Below are 16,839 nucleotides of genomic sequence, written 5' to 3'. Positions count from 1 at the left end.
ATCCATACCTGAAATCCAGGTAATGTCAGTCCTGTAATCCCAACACTGAAGAGGCAAAAGGACCAGAAATTCGAGGTCATCCTCCATAAGGAGTCCTAGGCCAGCCTGAGTGAGCTCTATGCAAGGGGACTTTATTTGGTCCCAGGGTCATGGGCTAGGTATGGCCCCAGCTTTATTTGACCTTCTTCTTGGGGCGCAGGTTGTTGGTGTGGCTACACTTTTTCTTGCTGCAGTTGACTGTATGAGGGTCTGGCTCAAACAGCAGAATTAAGAGGGGGAGAAAACAAAAAAAAAACCCTCATTAAAGACTAACCCTCTAGCTGGGTAGTGGTGATCCAGGCTTCTAATCCCAGCACTCAGGCAGAGGCAGGAGGATCTTGAGTTCCAGGCCAGCCTGGTCTACATCAGGACAGCCAGGGAGGACTACACAGAGAAGCCCTGGCACGAAAAGCAAACAAGGCTAACTCTAAGGTTTTGTTATGTAGTCCAAGCTACCCTCAGATTTACTATGTGGCCCAGGCTATCCTCAGATTCATGGGAATCCTCCTGTATCAGTCTGCCCAGTGCTGAGATTGTAGGTTTGTGCCCCAGGCCTGGCTGAGTCTTATACCTACTATACCGGTGTCCTGGGGATGGTTTAGGCAGGAATAGAGAATAGTATGTGCACATCTCTTCATTTTTTTCCTACATTGAGGATTAAACTCAAGACTTCACGTGAACTAAGGAAGTACTTGAATACTGACTGTTAATACCTCCAGGCCCTTAAATTACAATTTTACTTTTTATGTTTTGTTTTCTTGGTTTTCCTGTTTGTTTTTGTTTTGTTTTTCAAGAAAGAGACGCAGTGTGTAGTTACAATGGCCTCGAACTCACAATCTTCCTGTCTTAGCCTCACAGGTGCTTGGATTGCCAGGGCGTGCCACCTCACCTACCTGTTTTGTGTTTTGCTTATTTTAATGAGTGTGTGTGTGTGTGTGTGTGTGTGTGTGTGTGTGTGTGTTCCGGGATGAGTGTGCATGTGCATTTGAGGCCATGTGGGGCAACAGTCTATGCAGGTGCCTTCCTCAGTGGCTCTTCAGGTTGCTTGCTCTCCAGGTATTTCGGTTGGTTTAGTTTCGGTTTTGCGACAGGGTGGCACTATGTGACCCTGACCAGCCTGGAACTTCTCTGGAACAGTTTACAAAGTTCTGCCTGTCTCCGCCTCCCAGGTACTGGGATTAAAAACATGCACCACAAAATCTCAGGGTTTTGAGGTTGTCCTTTTCTGACAGGAACTCTCGCTGACTTGTCTAGGTTGGCCAAGAGTCTTCAGGGAGCCTCTTGACCGCAGTCCTCCCTCACTCCCCTTGCTGGGACTGCAATCACAAGCCCACCTCACTAGACTTTATATGCTGATGCTAAAAACCTAAACTCAGGCCCTCCTTGTGTTTGCACTTTTGAAAAATAAGCAAACGCACAGTCGTACTGCCTGGATAATAAGCACAAAGGAGAAGCTTGTTCTGCACACAGGCGCAGGCACCGGGCCGCACGTGGCTAGCTGGAAATCTCTGGCCTTGAAATCTTTTCTGAACATTTCAAGGCTACTGATGTGAAAAGCTTTATCAAGAATTTCCCAAGAACTTGAACAGCATAATCTTACAGAATGGGGGAGACGTTGATATCGTTTGTATCAAAGCAATCAGTATGGATAATACCTCCTGCTCCGTTTTCAACTGTGCTGACTTCATTGTTCTCGAATAAGCCCCTCCCCCATTCTGGTGTGGAGATAGAACTCAAAGCACGTGATCCAGGGCTCTACCTCGGAACCACACCCAGGTTCTCAAACTGCTTCAACTGCTTTTTCAAGTTCCTACCATCCTGAGATCAAAACGTCTCTTTTTACTAACATCCTTGAGAGAAAGGGGTTGAGTAATGAAAGCTGCTTGCGGGAGAAGAAAGTGTTGTGTGGTGACTGAGTATGGGCTTGGAAGTCACATGCCCATTGGGTGCCTTGCTCTTCCAGGTACCAACTGGGAAACCGTGGCTACACAAAATTTGACTTCTGTAGTTAATTCCCTCCCCATCCTCTACCGGTAAAACGAGGACAGTAGGATGTCTGGTATCGGGTTATTGTAAGGAGTGTACTGATGATCTATGCAATATCTTCTGAACAGTACCCATAACAAGGTGAGAAAGCGGAGACACAGCTCACTGCTAGAGCACTTGTCTCACACGCCCAAGGCCTCCACTCCCCAACACTTTAAAAGGTGGGGGAGGGGCGATGCTAATATTCTCCAAACAGTCAAACTTTAAGTTAAAGCAGGGTGTGGTCACTCAAGTCTACCCTGTCTTCTCTCCAGGGGCCCGGGTTAGAGCACTCACGGCTAGCCTGGACTGTCCTGTGAAATTCTGTCTCAACAAACAAAACATCAGAACCCAAAACAATTTGAGACAGGTGATAGGCTTCCAAATAGCTACAATAGCTAGCAGCCTGAAAATCTTTTTAAAAGAATAAACTCCAGAGAAAGTGGCCTTTGTGTATATCCACAAAAATAAAATAATTGAGAAAACAAATTTTTTAAATGATTTATTTTATGTGCATTGGTGTTTTGCCTTCATGTATGTCTGTTATGAAGGTGTCAGATCCCATGGGACTGGAATTACAAACAGTTGTGAACTGATATGGGAGTGCTGGGAATTGAACCTGGATCTTTTGGAAGAGCAGCCAGTGCTCTTAACTACTGAGCCATGTCTCCAGTCCCAGGAAAACGAATTCTATCTTGAAAAACTACTGAGTGATTCCCAATATGTTCTTATATGACAATGAATAAAGAACCAAGTTAATGTTTCTGTTGACACTCAACTCACCTGTATCGAACCTGGGGATGAGCTATTTACCTGGCAGCTAGGCTCGGCGCTCTTATTGTTTTTTAAATCTTCCTTAATTCATTCACCAACAGAGTTTCACTCTGGGGCTCTCAAGCTGGGCTGGAATTCACTATCCAACCCAGGAGAGGGCCTGAGGCTCAAGGTGAGCCTCTTACCTCTGCCCCTCAGGTATCAGGATTACAAGCATGAACAGAACTCTTGGCTCACCCTAGATTGTTTTATAGTCTCCTCTCCAGCACCCTCATGCTTAGAGCGGGGTAATCCAACGAAATTTCAATTTAAGTCAAAGACTTATTGGCTGGGACATTAATAGAATGATTATTTACTCAAGGGGTGGAAGAAAACAGACAAGCCCCTTCACTAGTGTTCGGAATCTTCATGATTGGAGGATACCAACGGTGACTGAACAGACCTAAGCCAAGGTGGTGTTTCGGCGTCAGCAGAGACAAGTGGCCTGGATGTGTAACCTTCAACATCGGACCTCAAAGGACAGGCACATTTCCAGTAACAGCTTCATTTCCCCGCGTTCCCTGGGGAAAGAGGGCGGTGAGCTCTGTTGATGGCATCAGCTGACATCACTGGCTGGGACCATGGGGACGCTGGGCCCACCTCAGCAGTGGCCTGACTGCATCAACCTCTGGGTTTCCCCAGCTCCTGCCACGTGAGCCGTCCTAATATGGCCAGGCTCAGGAGCAGCCCAGGAGCGCTTCCTTTCTCCTGCTAAAGGAGAGAAGGCTGGAACAAATGCCTCAAGTCAAACACAATCTGAAGAAAAGCAAATGGGGATTTGGGTTCGCGCCTAGCCAGATGCAAATCCCAGGGCTGCAGAAACTCCAACCTTGGGGGTATCAATCATTGAATTAAAAAAACAAAGCTTTTGCTGCCTCTCCCTTCAGTCTTGCTGTCCCTTAATCTTCTTCAGCCCCGGGACAGATCCCAAAGCTCTTGTCCCCTTTAGGGACCTGAGGAGCCCTGGGGGGTGGGGTGGGCTTCTAGGAACCTGGTGGCGGAGCCTCTGGTCCTAGCAGCCTAGGGGGAGATGCTGCAAGGCGTGTCTGGGCTGTGCTCATGTGATGAAGGGAGGGAAAAACAAGGAGGGGGGAGGAGGCTACGAGGTGGCTTTTTTTTTCTTTTAAGGAGTTTGCCACGAGCGCGTCCCCTTCATTCGCAGTCCGGGCGCGTTCTCAGCAGGATCGCGGAGAGCCGGTGCTCCTCACCCCTAGTCCCCGTGGTCCTGGGAGCACGTCCCCTAGCCCCTCGGCGTCCTCGCGGTCCCTGGAAGGCCGCTAGCCAGCGGGTGTTAGAAGAGCCACTGAGCCATGGGCGCAGGCAGTTCCACCGAGCAGCGGAGTCCCGAGCAGCCGGCGGGGAGCGACACGCCGAGTGAGCTGGAGCTCAGTGGCCACGGGCCCGCAGCGGAAGCACCAGGAGCAGCTGAAGAACCTGCCGAGGCGGACCCCGCCACCAAGGTATGCTGCGGCCACCTGCCTGGGTGGGGCGGGATGGAGATGGGGCGTCCTGGCGGTTTCCGCCTGCCACAACTTCCCGCCGGTACAGACCGTCTGCAAACTCGAGCGCAGCCCTTTGCAGGCTCTCGGGGTCTGTCGCACCGGGGCGGGGCTGGCATCTTTGTCGTGGGTCCCTAAGGGCGGCGACCTAGCCCTTCCGCAGCCATCAAATCTGCTCCTGCCCGCCGCTCTAAAGCCTTTTCCCTCTCTTCCGGTGGGCTGGCAGCCTGGGGGATGGCTGGTGGGCATCCATAAGAACTGACCATGGCTAGGCATTTGAAGCTACTCACACACCCCCAGGTCCATGGTCCCAGAGAGGGAAAGTCGGAACGTGCTTTGGAGCGTTGCTAACCTGGGTCCTAGGTTCCCCACCCAGTATTGGCCTTGACACCAGCTTCCACCCGGGCCACCGGATTTGGTACCCAGACTCCTGCGGCAGTGCCTGGGACACCGCCTAGCTGATGCAGAGAGCCTGGCGTGTAGCTCTGTTTCAGACAGAGAGAACCCGAGCAGAAGCACCAATGGAGGGCTAGGCAAAGCTCCTGGCATCCTGTCTCCCTTTCTCACAGTTTGCTGCCTGTGGACTCAGTCGGATAAACAAACACTGGAGTTAGAAGTTTGCCACCGATGTAAGCGAGCGTTCCTTACACTCTGTCGAGTCTACTGAAAAGCTCTAGAAATACTGCATTTTACAGGCCTGCTTGGTTCGAGGTCGGAATATTTCATCTGGTACAACAAACACAGCCTATACCTTTGTGTCTTATTCTCATTATAGTATTTTTTTTTTTAGTTGTTTTTCTTTTCTTGTTGTTCGGGGTTGTTAATTAATTTGCTTATTTGTTTTTTGAGACAGGGTCTCCCTCTAACCTTGGCTGGCTTGGAACTCACGACCTAGCCCAACTAGTGGCAATCCTCCTGCCTCAGCCTCTCAAATGACTTTGCAGCCACGCCCGGCTGCGACAATGGCATTTTAGCTGTTTGCCAGCACGTGTTTGTGAGCAAGACTTCACATAGGTGGAGTTACGCTATTCCTACAGAAACATGTGAACAACCAAACAACTTGAAGAAAAATCAACCAATTGCTGAATTTGGAGATAGAGAGTAGAGAGGACCATTAGGAATGTCTCTGGAAATGTAAACATCTTTCTGTGTAGAACAAAAAACCATTGAGGTCCAGGTAAATCTCACAGAAGTCGGACCTGATCCCCTTGACCTCTTTAGTTGTCCCGTTATAGTATAGGCTGATGGTGGCTCTTGACAGTTTCTGCCTCCACTTTTTTTTTTTTTTTTTTTTAACTAATCGCTACTTGTAAAATCCAGCGTCCTCACTGCTTTGGATGCTTAGGTTTCCCACCCTCACCTCACCTTCTGTGGTACAATCTCCATCCTTTGGATGCCTCAGTTACATTTGAATACTGTGTAACAATCTTTTTTTTTTCTTTTTACTTCTTTCTTTTTTTTCTTTCGAGACAGGGTTTCTCTGTAGCTTTTGGAGCCTGTCCTGGAACGAGCTCATGTAGACCCGAAAGAATTACTTATGAGAGAAAGAGCGCAGGTGTGTGCATGATCTGTGTGTGTAGGGGAGGGGTAAATGAGCCCTGGTGCTCACGTGTGAAGGTCAGACAACAGGCCTGTACAGCTGGTTCTCTCCTACCTTTAGTGAGTTGTAGGTCTTGAACTCCTGTCACCAGCTCGGCAGGGTAAGCCCCTCCACCTGCTGAGCCATCTCACTGCCCCACCCCATGTTTTGATGACCACTGTTGTCAGCATAGTTCTGGTTTGGAATACAGTAATGTTAAGGTATAACTGCCAAAAACATTGTAGTCAGGAGGCATTCCTTACCTCGGTTTTTTACATGACTTGAAGTAATATTATCTGTTTACACTGAACTATGAACTGTATCCCCTTCCCAATAAATTACATTTGTTTACTTTAAAAAAATTCGTTCCTTTTTCCACCTTCCACACCCTCCCGTAACCTGTACCTCCCTTCTCTATCCTAGTCAACCGCCATCTTGAAATATCCAAGCAGTCTCTTTCATAAGATGACTTAAGCGACATCCACAGCCACGGCATCATTAATGCGTTGGCCAGTTTCCCAGTTATCAATTTGGAGATGGATCGATACACTTGCATGTGCTTGTTGGAATATATATGTGTTCCTTCATTTCAACCCACAGATCGCTCAGGCTTTCTTGACCTAAGACTTTTCAATAGGATCTCAGAATTAAGAATGATTTGGCACCCCCAAATTCTACCCTTGCTCTCTATCTGAAGCCCCAGTCCCTGATTTCCAAGGTGGAGAGGTCCCATCTGTCACTCTTGGCGCCTTAACCCTTTGGTCCCTTCCCTGCAGAGTCTACATTTGTGGATTTAGGGCCTTTTTAACTAATAGCTTGGCTGGTCTGCATGCTCCACAAGGTAAGAGCCTCTCTGGTTTTGCTGACAAACTGCCCCCTGTGGGAGGCGTGGTTCCCGGCAGGGCGTGTTGGGACTTAGAATTGATGGTAAGAAGTGATGCTATTGGCCCTTGGGTTTTCGTCGGCAAGTACCGGGTGTCTGTCTCTCCTGCTTCACCTTTAACCTCATTTTGATTTATTAGATTCATTTACCAGAAAGGGACTGAGTCTGGCCTATTTGGTAATGAGTAGACGGGGTAGATGATTGAGGGAGAAACTCAAGAGTTGAAGATTTGTTTTGTTCTTTGGAAGTAGTGGCTTGGCTGGGTGTGGAGGCCCTCATTTGCAGTCCTAGCACCGACGGCTGAGGCAGGGGGACTGCTGTGACTGACTTTGAAGCCGGTCAGGGCTATGTGAAACCTTGCTTGTTTTTTGTTTGTTTTGTTTTTTGCTTTTGTTATTTATTTATTTATTTATTTATTTATTTTTGCTCAGATGATACATACACTGAGTCACTTATGGGTTACATCAAGAATATAAAATCTTGATGGATGTATAAACATTTGGGGGAGGTTTACTAGATAGTATGCGGTTTTCCCCTCTTTGGGTAGAATGATCTTTTTTTTCCTTTTTATGTAATGTAATCATTAAAGATTATAATCAGATTTTTTTTCCTGTATGCAATGTCAAACATTTATATCATACGTGCTACACATTTAGTAAATCAGTTGGTTTGGAGTTTTTGTTTTGTTTCTTAGACCATGAGTCCTTCTGTAGCCAAGGCTGTCCTGGGAACTCACTGTGCAGCCCAGACTGGCCTTGAACTTGATCCTCCTGCCTCAGCTGCCAGCTATTGAAATTACAACTGGGAGCCACCACTCTTCAGCTTTCTTTTTATCTCTTAATATATTTTTTAAATTTTAGGTCAACTTATAAAGAAATGGGTTTCCTCACGGCATCTGTGTACAGTCCAAATTTTATTAGTTATTGGATGCTAGAAAGGGAACCCAGTGCGTGTACACTAACACTAACACAGTCCCCACGCCCTTTTCTGGTGGCTTTAGTTATCAATTGTTCACTCAGAGTCCCCAAAGGCAGCTTCCTAATTGAATTCTGCCACATGGGCCTCGTAGAGGGCTAAACTTGTTTGTTTGCTTGCTTGCTTTTGAGGCAGGGTTTCTCTGTAGTCCTGGCTGTCAAGGACCTGGTTTTGTGGACCAGGTTGGCCTTGAACTCAGAGACCTGCCAGCCTCAGCCACCACCCAGCGTCTTTCTTTTTAAAATGATTATATATTTAGTGTGTGTGTGTGTGTGTGTGTGTGTGCGCGCGCGCGCGCGCATGCACATGTGCGTGTGTATGTGCGTGAGCGTGCCGTGGAGGCCAGAGTGGGCTTCAGGTTCTTTGGAGCAGGAGTTCCAGGCTGTTGTGTGCTCCCTGGTGTGGGTGCTGGGATCCCTCTAGTCTTCTCACAGTAAGTGTGCTTAGCCACTGAGCCCTCTCTAGCTTCTGGAAGTTAAACCATATCTTCTTCCTCTTTCTCTTGTTTTGGGTTCTGCCAAGCAAGCACACTACACCAGCCCAATAGAGTTAAACCTTTGATTACTCAAGCTTAACATTTCAATGCCCCGTGTTTTGGTTTTATCTCGGACACACTTCAGTAAAATGCAGGGAGTCCCGTGGTCAGGCTTCAGTCTTCATATGCAAATCCTAGGGGATACGGCCTGGTCAGTTATTTGCTGGCTTTAAGACTTTATGGCTACTCTTGGGGACGGTGAGGTTGGCTTCTCATTTCCTCCACTGCGTGTTTATAAGCTCTATGCTCTGCAAGTTTATATTCATTCAGTTGCTGACGGACCAGTGACTAACGAATGGGCTTCCATTGCTCTGCCACTCTTTCTGGAGCCAAACTGAAGGTCAAATTTGGCACTCAGAATGCCTCTGAAGTAACCTTTGCTTTTAACCTTTGTTTATAAATAAATGATTACATCTGTGTGCATGCGTGTGTGTGTGTGTGTGTGTGATAGTCCAAGCTGACTCCAAACTCACTATATAGAGGACGCTATCCTTAAACCTCAGATTCTTCCTCTACTCCTGAGGAAGGTGGAGTTTTTGCGTGTGTTACAGGTTTTCCCCATGACAAGAGGGGGCTGTTCTCTTGCTATATCAGAGACCAAACCTAGCAAGCGTGCACCTTTGTCATCATAGCCCTTGAGAGACTGAGGTAGGGACGTAGCAAGTTCAAGACCAGCCTGGGCTAGATATTGAGTTCCAGGTTAACCTGGGATACAGAGTAAAAAGGCTTCAAAACTTAAACAAAAACTGCTGAACATTGGGGATGGAGGTGTGAGTAAGGTTTCAAGTCATTTAGGATTGCCAGGAGGTGAAAGAATACGGCTACATAGTTTGGGGTTAGCCTGGGCTATCGGTAAGTGTACTTGCGGCCCGATTGTGAGGACCAGTGTGTGAGTCCCCAGCACCCACATTAAAAGCTTGGTTTTGTAGCCTGTCATCCCAGTACCAGGTCAATGTTGCCCGTATAGTCTGACAGCTGGGAGCTCCAGGCTTAGAGCAACCCTGTCTCAAGGGAATAGGGCAGAAAGTAACCGAACTGGCCACCTGTTGTCCTCCTCTGACCTCTGCAGAGCCTCCACTGGGCACGAGAGCACACACTTTTTAAATAGACAAATGTATAATATATTTAGTTTAAGATCTCCATTAACCTTTCTGTGTATGCATGAGACAAGGTTCTTCCCCTTGCCTAGGCTGGTCTCATATCTTGGGGCTGACATGGCTCTTGTCCTCAGCTCTAGTAGCTGGGGTTATAGGCATGCAGGATCGAGTCCCGCTTTAGTGGGCTTCTGTGCTTCTAGAATAGACAACCTTTTCTAAGGAATGACTGACCAGATGAGCCGGATTGAGGTTGACGTCATAGAAGAAAAAGGGCTGAGGAAACCAGACACGGAACCAAAAGTTACTTATCTTGTAAAGATTAATGCAGCGGGGACTCTATACAGCTAAAACTGTCCTGGTGGGTTTGGATTTTACTTCTTTAGTTATTTATTTTTTAAGACAGGGCCTCAAAGTAACCCAGGCTCATACCAGGCACTCCTCTTGCCTAAGCCTCTTGAGGGTCGGGATGGCTGCAGGCATGCATCACACAGAGCTGGGGTTGCCTCTTATCTATCTCTTTATCTTTTGATATCTTGCAGGTCAGATAAACAATTTGGTTTCAGCTTGGTGGCCTGGAACTTAGCAGGAATCACCCCACTTTGCCCAGACCCTTAGGGCCCAGTGGAGAAGTTCCTTCAAAACCCCTGCTTCCTGTGAAATTTAGGGCAATCTACATGAAGAAATAGTATCCTCGCGTTGAGGCCAGGATGGTAGCTGAGGATGATAGGCTGTTCTTAGCAGGTGGGAAGCCCTGAGTTTCATTCCCGCCCCCACACCACACAAGCACAAAGGTGTGTTTGTTTTCAACCCAATGAAGCTGCCTATTTTCATTGTCTTCTGTAAGTTTTCAAATATATTCAGGGTTTAGGGAACAGAACACCTGTGGAAGAAAAGGATCATGGGAGGTTATGCTCATCACTAACCTGTGTAGTTTATGTGGGCGGTCCTTTGTGAACTGTGGAATTGGAGTATATGGCATTCAGCATTTTGCGAAAAACAGTTAAGACCTCCATCTGTTGAAATCCTGACCCCAACTTTCAGCTCCCTTAACTGAAACGTTTAAAAATACTACAGCGGCAGCCAGGTGCAGTGGCGTGCCATTTAATCCTAGCACTGGAAGACAAAGGGCAGGCCCTCTGTGAGTTCTGGGCCAGCCAGGGCTACACAGTGAGAGCCTGTCTCAGAAAAACAAACAAAATAAAAATACTACAGGAGCAAGGTAGGCAAGGAGGAGTGTATGTAATGTATTGTCCGTGTTACCGTGGCGAGGGTGTGCAGGTCTGAGTCAGTTCTCCACATCCCAGAGCGTGAACTAGGATCCTCAGCCTTAGCAGCAGGTGCTATTATTCAATGACTGATCTTGCTGGTAGAGCTACTATGACATTAGTTTAAGAAACAAAACAAAACCTGTGGGTGGTGGTGGCGGCGCCTGCGTTTAATCCCAGCACTTAGGAGGCAGAGGCAGGCGGATCTCTGTGAGTTCGAGGTCAGCCTGGTCTACAGAATAAATTCCAAGAAAGCCAGGACTGTTACAGAAAGAAACTCTTTCTTGAAAAAGCAAAACTTAAAAGAAAAAAAGGGGGGAGGATTCATTTATATTTCATAGGTGTGTTTGCCTCAAAATATGATATGTTTACCGCACGTGTGCATCAGATCCTGGAGAACTGGAGTTACAGGTGGTTGTGAGCCACCATGGGAGTGTTGGGAACTGAACCCGGGTCCTGTGGAAGAGCAGCTCTTAAGTGCTGAGCCACCTTTCCTGCCCTTTGTCCTTTTGTGATTGATTCTCTGACTCACTGGTTGGATCCTGGGCCTTGCTGCTAGGGGAGGAAAGGATGAGGGCTTGTGATTACTCTTGTTTTGTTTTATCAGGGCTTCTCTTTTTCTTTGATTTGGAGATAGGATTTTATCTTAAAGGCAAGATACTCCTCCTTGAAATCACTATGGAGCCAAGTCTTGCCCTTGGGTTCCTGAGCCTTCTTTCTCTACCTCCAAGTGCTGGGATGGTAGGCATGCCTGCATGCGTGTGTCCGTGTACCTGCGTGCGTGTCTGTATGTGTATTGTGTGTGTCTTCTTTCCCTAGTGTTCAAGGCTTAGGTGAAAACCCAGACTCATTAAGGTTGGAGCTTGTGTGGGTGGAAAGGAAGGTGTCAGATTTCTTCCCTCTCAAGTATCTAGAGAAGAAAATAAAGGAAAAAGGAAATTATCCTCCTACGTAGTATGCTGTGGGTGGAGGCACCCCTGCAGGAGCCATGTTGGGTGGAGGCTGGTGCCCACAAGCCCTGTCAGGTGCTGGTGTGTTTCCTATTACTCTGGTGCCGTGGGTCACAATCTCTCTTGTTGAATCTTCTTCTACATATGCATACGTCTGTTTCAATTAACAAATTTAAACAACTTCCCTCTGTTTTTGTACACTAAATTAAAAACATCTGGTTAATTATAACACCAACCATATGGTTTAAAGGGTGGTGGTGCACGCCTTTAAACCCAGCACCAGTGAGGCAGAAGCAGGCGGATCTCTGTGAGTTGGAGGCCAGCCTGGTCTACAGAGTGAGTTCCAGGACAGCCTGTGCTGTTAATGCAGAGAAACCCTGTCGCAAAAAAAGGGGGGGGGATTTTTTTTTTTTATTTCATATCTCACATCCTTGCTTCTCATGACTGAGTGGTGAGTTCATGCCCACTTGAGTATTAAAAAAGCAGAAATTGGGCATTGTTTTCTAAACTTCATTTGTCTTCTTAGCATGTGATAACATTATACTTCAAAGGTAGCCAAGTATGATCCAGGCATGATTGCACGAACCTGTAGGCTTAGTGTTTAGGAGGCTGACGCCAAAGGAGGGAGCAGTTGAGGCTAGCCTTGGATACACAGAGAGACCCTGTTTCTAAGGGAAAAGGAACTGTGTTTGTATTTTCTGAGCTTGGGGATAAAGCCCAATGATGACAGTTTTTTAGCGAAGACAGTTTTTCTGGGTTGCATCTCCAGTGTAGAAAACGGAGATCCGCCTGCCTCTGCCTCCCGAGTGCTGGGATTAAAGATGTGCACCGCCCCTGCCCGATCAAGCAGATGATTCTTAAGCACATAGCGTTCAGAAGGCACCGGTTTAGATGCTGAGTGAAAGGAAAGCACACAGCATTGGAAGCAGCACCGCCGGGCGGGGCTGGAAAGGAAGGACCCTTCAGATTCAGTGTTCAGTGACGGATTTAGGTGAAGTGTGAAAGAGGACAGAACCGCCATCCGTTGGTCCATACTCAGGCAGAGAATTTTTCTAGATAACTACTTTGAAAAGCAAAGAGTAGGGGATGGGAGAGATGGCTCAGCAGTTAAGAGCACTGGCTGCTCTTCCAGGGATCCTGAGTTCAATTCCCAGCAAACACATGGTGGCTCACAACCTTCTGTAATGAGATCTGGGGTCCTCTGCAGCCATTCATGCAGGCAAAGCCCGTATACATAATAAATAAATCTTTAAAAAAGCAAATATTATTTTGGGAAAGTATTCTAGCCACATCAAAGACCATTAATGAGGAGGCCAGAAGGGTATATTAAGGAGATGGATCTTATTCAGGGGATAATGGAAAAGGGATGATAAATCACGTTTCACCCAATGGTATAAGAATTGCTCCAACAGTGGAGAGCTTTAAAAGTGAATGTAAGCTTGACACAGAACAGAGTGCAGACGCAAAAGGTGCCCCAGGTGGAGGATGAAGCTGGGAAGGTCCAGATGGAGACAGGTGGGGCGTGAGGTTGCAAAGGGAGGTGACCAGCGAACATTTTCTAAGGATGCTGTTGGCTCAGATATCAGCCGGCTTGGTGAAATCTGAGCAGGATACAGGTTTGGCGCAGGGCGGTCAGAAAGGCCGGCAAGTGAGGGGAACAGATAGTGGCTCAGCAGGTAAAGGTATTTGCCACACTAGCCCAGTGACTTGTTGTTTGATCCACAGAACCCATGACAGAGTTGTCCTCTGACCGCCATACATATGCCATAGTCTGTGTGTGCCCAGACTTAACACAAACACATCATATATACCTTTCCTCAATAATAAAGACCTAAAAGCTAAAACAACAAAAAGCAACCCCCCTAAAAAAATAAAAAATAAAAGACAATCACTATTCAGGCACTTAACTTGTAATCCCAGCATTGGACAAAGCTGATGAAGGAGAAAGATTTGGGAGTCAGATGAGGTTACAAATCAAGTCAGGTGCAAACTTGTCTCAAAACAAAACAAGGTCCCCTGTGTTTTCCAGCCTGGCCCTTGAACTCCCAGGTTCAAGTGATGCTTCTGGTTCGGCCTCCCACACATCTTGGACCATGTGTAGATTTATTTATTTATTATGGATACAGTGTTCTCTGTCTGCATGTATGCCTGCAGGCCAGAAGAGGGCGCCAGATCTCATTGTAGATGGTTGCAAGCCACCTTGTGGTTGCTGGGAATTGAACTCAGGACCTGTGGAAGAGCAGCCAGTGCTCTTAACCTCTGAGCCATTTCTGTAGCCTGAAGGGAGGCATTTTAAACTGTTAACTTGATAATACTTAAAGACACCTGGAGAGAGTGTCCAGGAGGACAGATCTAGATCAGGTTGGCTTCCGGGCATATCTGGAGGACGGGGAAAGACCTAGCCTGAAGGTGTGCTACCATTCTTTGAAGCCCTGGAGGCAGTAAGAGCAGAGCTAGCTGAGCGGTTAGCATCTTCACATCCATTTCTCTTTTGGTCCTCTGTCTCCTGCTGTCTTGACTTCCCCTCGGAATGAGCTGAAACCTGGAACTGAGCTCAAATAATCCGTTCTCTGATCCATTCCTTCTATCACGGCGTTCTATCACAGCAGCAGAAATGAAGCTTGACAGTAGTAATTTGGGCTCCAAATAAGGATGTACAGGAGGGTGTACCCCCAAGAGGCTGAGGCAGGAGGATTTGAGTTTGAGGCCAGCTGAGGCTATGTAGCCATGTATGTATGTAGCCTGATAAGAATATACAAATATATACGCGGAGGCTTCAGCAAACTATGTATGGCTGACTGACCATCACGAGATGCTTCTAACTACACTCAGCTACGCATCTCCAATAGTGGTTTTCACGGGAGCACAGACTGGGTGTGGTGGGCACAAAGGTCATCAAGAGGAGGGATAATGCTATGGAATCTGTAGATGGCGGTCAACAAGGGGTATAGAGAGGAGGAAAGGTGGACAGAAAGAGGAGATACAAGCGAAGGCAGCGAGTTGGTCAGCTGCCAGAACACCACTTACCATAACGAATCTTCTCCATTAGGAAATGGAGGTCCCTGAGGGTCGACCGCACCCCTTCTGTTTGAAGGTGGAAGAGGAGGTGTCTCAGGGACAGCTCATCTTGGCTTTTAAAGAGGGTGTTTCTTTGGGGTAATGCGCATGCTCAGTGTCGGCTTTTCAGGCCTTTCCGAGGACAAGGCGGCCGGCCGGTTTACTCTCGTAGTGTGTCTGAGTGTATGGTTCCTTTTGGAGTAGATCGGTGCAGGTTCTGGGTTCCAGTTGTCACAGCTGTCAATGCATCCATCACTCCTTTTAAAATGTCCTGTTTGTTGTTGTTGGGGGCGGGCGCCGGGAGATTGTGTGTGCTATGGCTTCGGTATGGCCAGAGGACAACTTCCGGGAGTCGGTCCTTTCCTTCCACCTTGTTTGAGATAGTCTGTCATGTTCTTGTTGCGCTGTGCACTCCAAACCAGCTGGCCCCAGAGCTTCCAGGCAATTCTCTCCTTCTCCGCCTCCTGTCTCACAGGGATTGTTGGGGGTTGCAGTGTTGGGGTCACAGTCCCAGGACCTAACTCGAAGCCATCTTGCAGCTCGTCACTCTTTATTTTCTAAGCACAGTAGTCCAAGCTCCTCTGAAACTTACTGTGTAGCCCAGGATGGCCTTAACGTAGGACAATCATGATTCGGCCTCTCGAGAATTAAGATTAGAGGTGTGAGCCAAAATACTGGCTGGACACGACTCGATACTTTGAGCGTACTTTGAGCCACACATGATCACACACACACACACACACACACACACACACACACCCCTGAAATCTCAGCAGGGGTGAAGCAGGAGGAGTGTGAGTTCAGGGCTAGCCTGAGCTACATAATAAACCTGACTCCTAAGGGGAGGGGTGACAAGAAAAGGAGGGTATGAGATAACTCAGTCAGTAGCATGCTTGCCATCCAAGCATGAAGGCTTGAACCGTATCCCAGCATCCATGTAATGTATGTATCCATAATCCCACCACTGGGGTAACAAGGACAAGAGGATCCTCGAGGCTTGCTGGCTACCCTGTCCAGCCCAACTGGTGAGCTCCAGGGTTCATGAAAGACTCTGGCTTGAAAAATTAAATTGTGGCTGGGCGTGGTTACACATGCCTTTAATCCCAGTAGAAACAGAATTCTCTGAGTTTGAGGCCAGCCTGGTCTATATAGCCAGTTCCAGACCTGGGCTACACAGTGAGACCCCGTCTCAATAAACAGATAATAAGAATTGGAGCAGCAAGATGGCTTGATGTGTTAAAGCATTGGTGCCACGCCTGGCCTGAGTTTGGTCTTCCAAACCCACATGGCAGAAGGAGAGAACTGACTCCTTTGAGTTGGCCTTTGACTTCCACATGTGCACCATGCCATGGGTGTGTACATGCACATACACACACGCACACATGCACAATAATGCATGTAATAAAAATCTAAAGGGGCTGGGTGTGGTGGCACACACTTTCAAACCCAGCACTGGGAAGGCAGAGACAGGTAGTTCTCTGAGTTTGAGGCCAGCCTGGTCTACAGAGGGAGTTCCAGAACAGCCAGGGAGTACACAGAGAAACCCTGTCTTGGAGACACACACACGGAGACAGAGCTTTTAAAAGATGAACAATTGAGGAAGACCTGGCCTCTATATACTGCACCCATTCACACATGAGCACACACATACATGAACACAAACAAATACAGATGCTTCCTCGTGTCTTGTTAGCTTTCGTCATGAAGTGTAGATTGTCACACAGTAAGCAGGAGTATTTGTTTTGTAGTTCTTCACATTTTATTTTTAAAATTTATTCATTTTATTATTAGGGTTATTCATATTACTTTTGTGACAGGGTCGTAACTATGTAGCCCTGGCTATCCTGGAACTCGCTCTGTAGACCAGGCTGACCTTGAACTCACAGAGATCTGCCTGCTTCTACCTCCCAAGTGCCACTATTCTCAGTTTAATTAACTAATTTTTAAGATAAACTCTCAATCCTCCTGCCTCAGCTTTCTGATTTTAGGGCTTACAGACATGTATTGTTATCTTTTGCTTTAATGATTGCTAGATTTTATTATGTGTGGTTCTTTTTTCTTTTTTTTCTTTCTTTCATTCTCTCTCTCTCTCTCTCTTTTTTTTTTTTTTGAGACTAGGTTT

At 47.2% G+C, this 16,839-nt stretch overlaps 1 protein-coding gene across 1 annotated transcript in view; it reads left to right on the top strand.

Moving 5' to 3' along the window:
• The first annotated feature begins 4,050 nt into the window (after positions 1-4,050).
• Akap12 (A-kinase anchoring protein 12) overlaps positions 4,051-16,839 on the top strand; it is an 88,185-nt gene continuing 75,396 nt past the window's right edge. The window contains exon 1 of the mRNA XM_038340395.1: positions 4,051-4,337. Coding sequence (XP_038196323.1) covers positions 4,188-4,337 — 150 coding nt within the window. The 5' untranslated portion in view covers positions 4,051-4,187. The remainder of the gene's footprint in view (positions 4,338-16,839) is intronic.

This window comes from Arvicola amphibius, chromosome 8 (assembly GCF_903992535.2).
Source record: "Arvicola amphibius chromosome 8, mArvAmp1.2, whole genome shotgun sequence".
In the NCBI taxonomy this organism is placed as follows: Eukaryota; Metazoa; Chordata; class Mammalia; order Rodentia; family Cricetidae; genus Arvicola; species Arvicola amphibius.
This window is presented reverse-complemented; position numbering and strand designations above follow the sequence as displayed.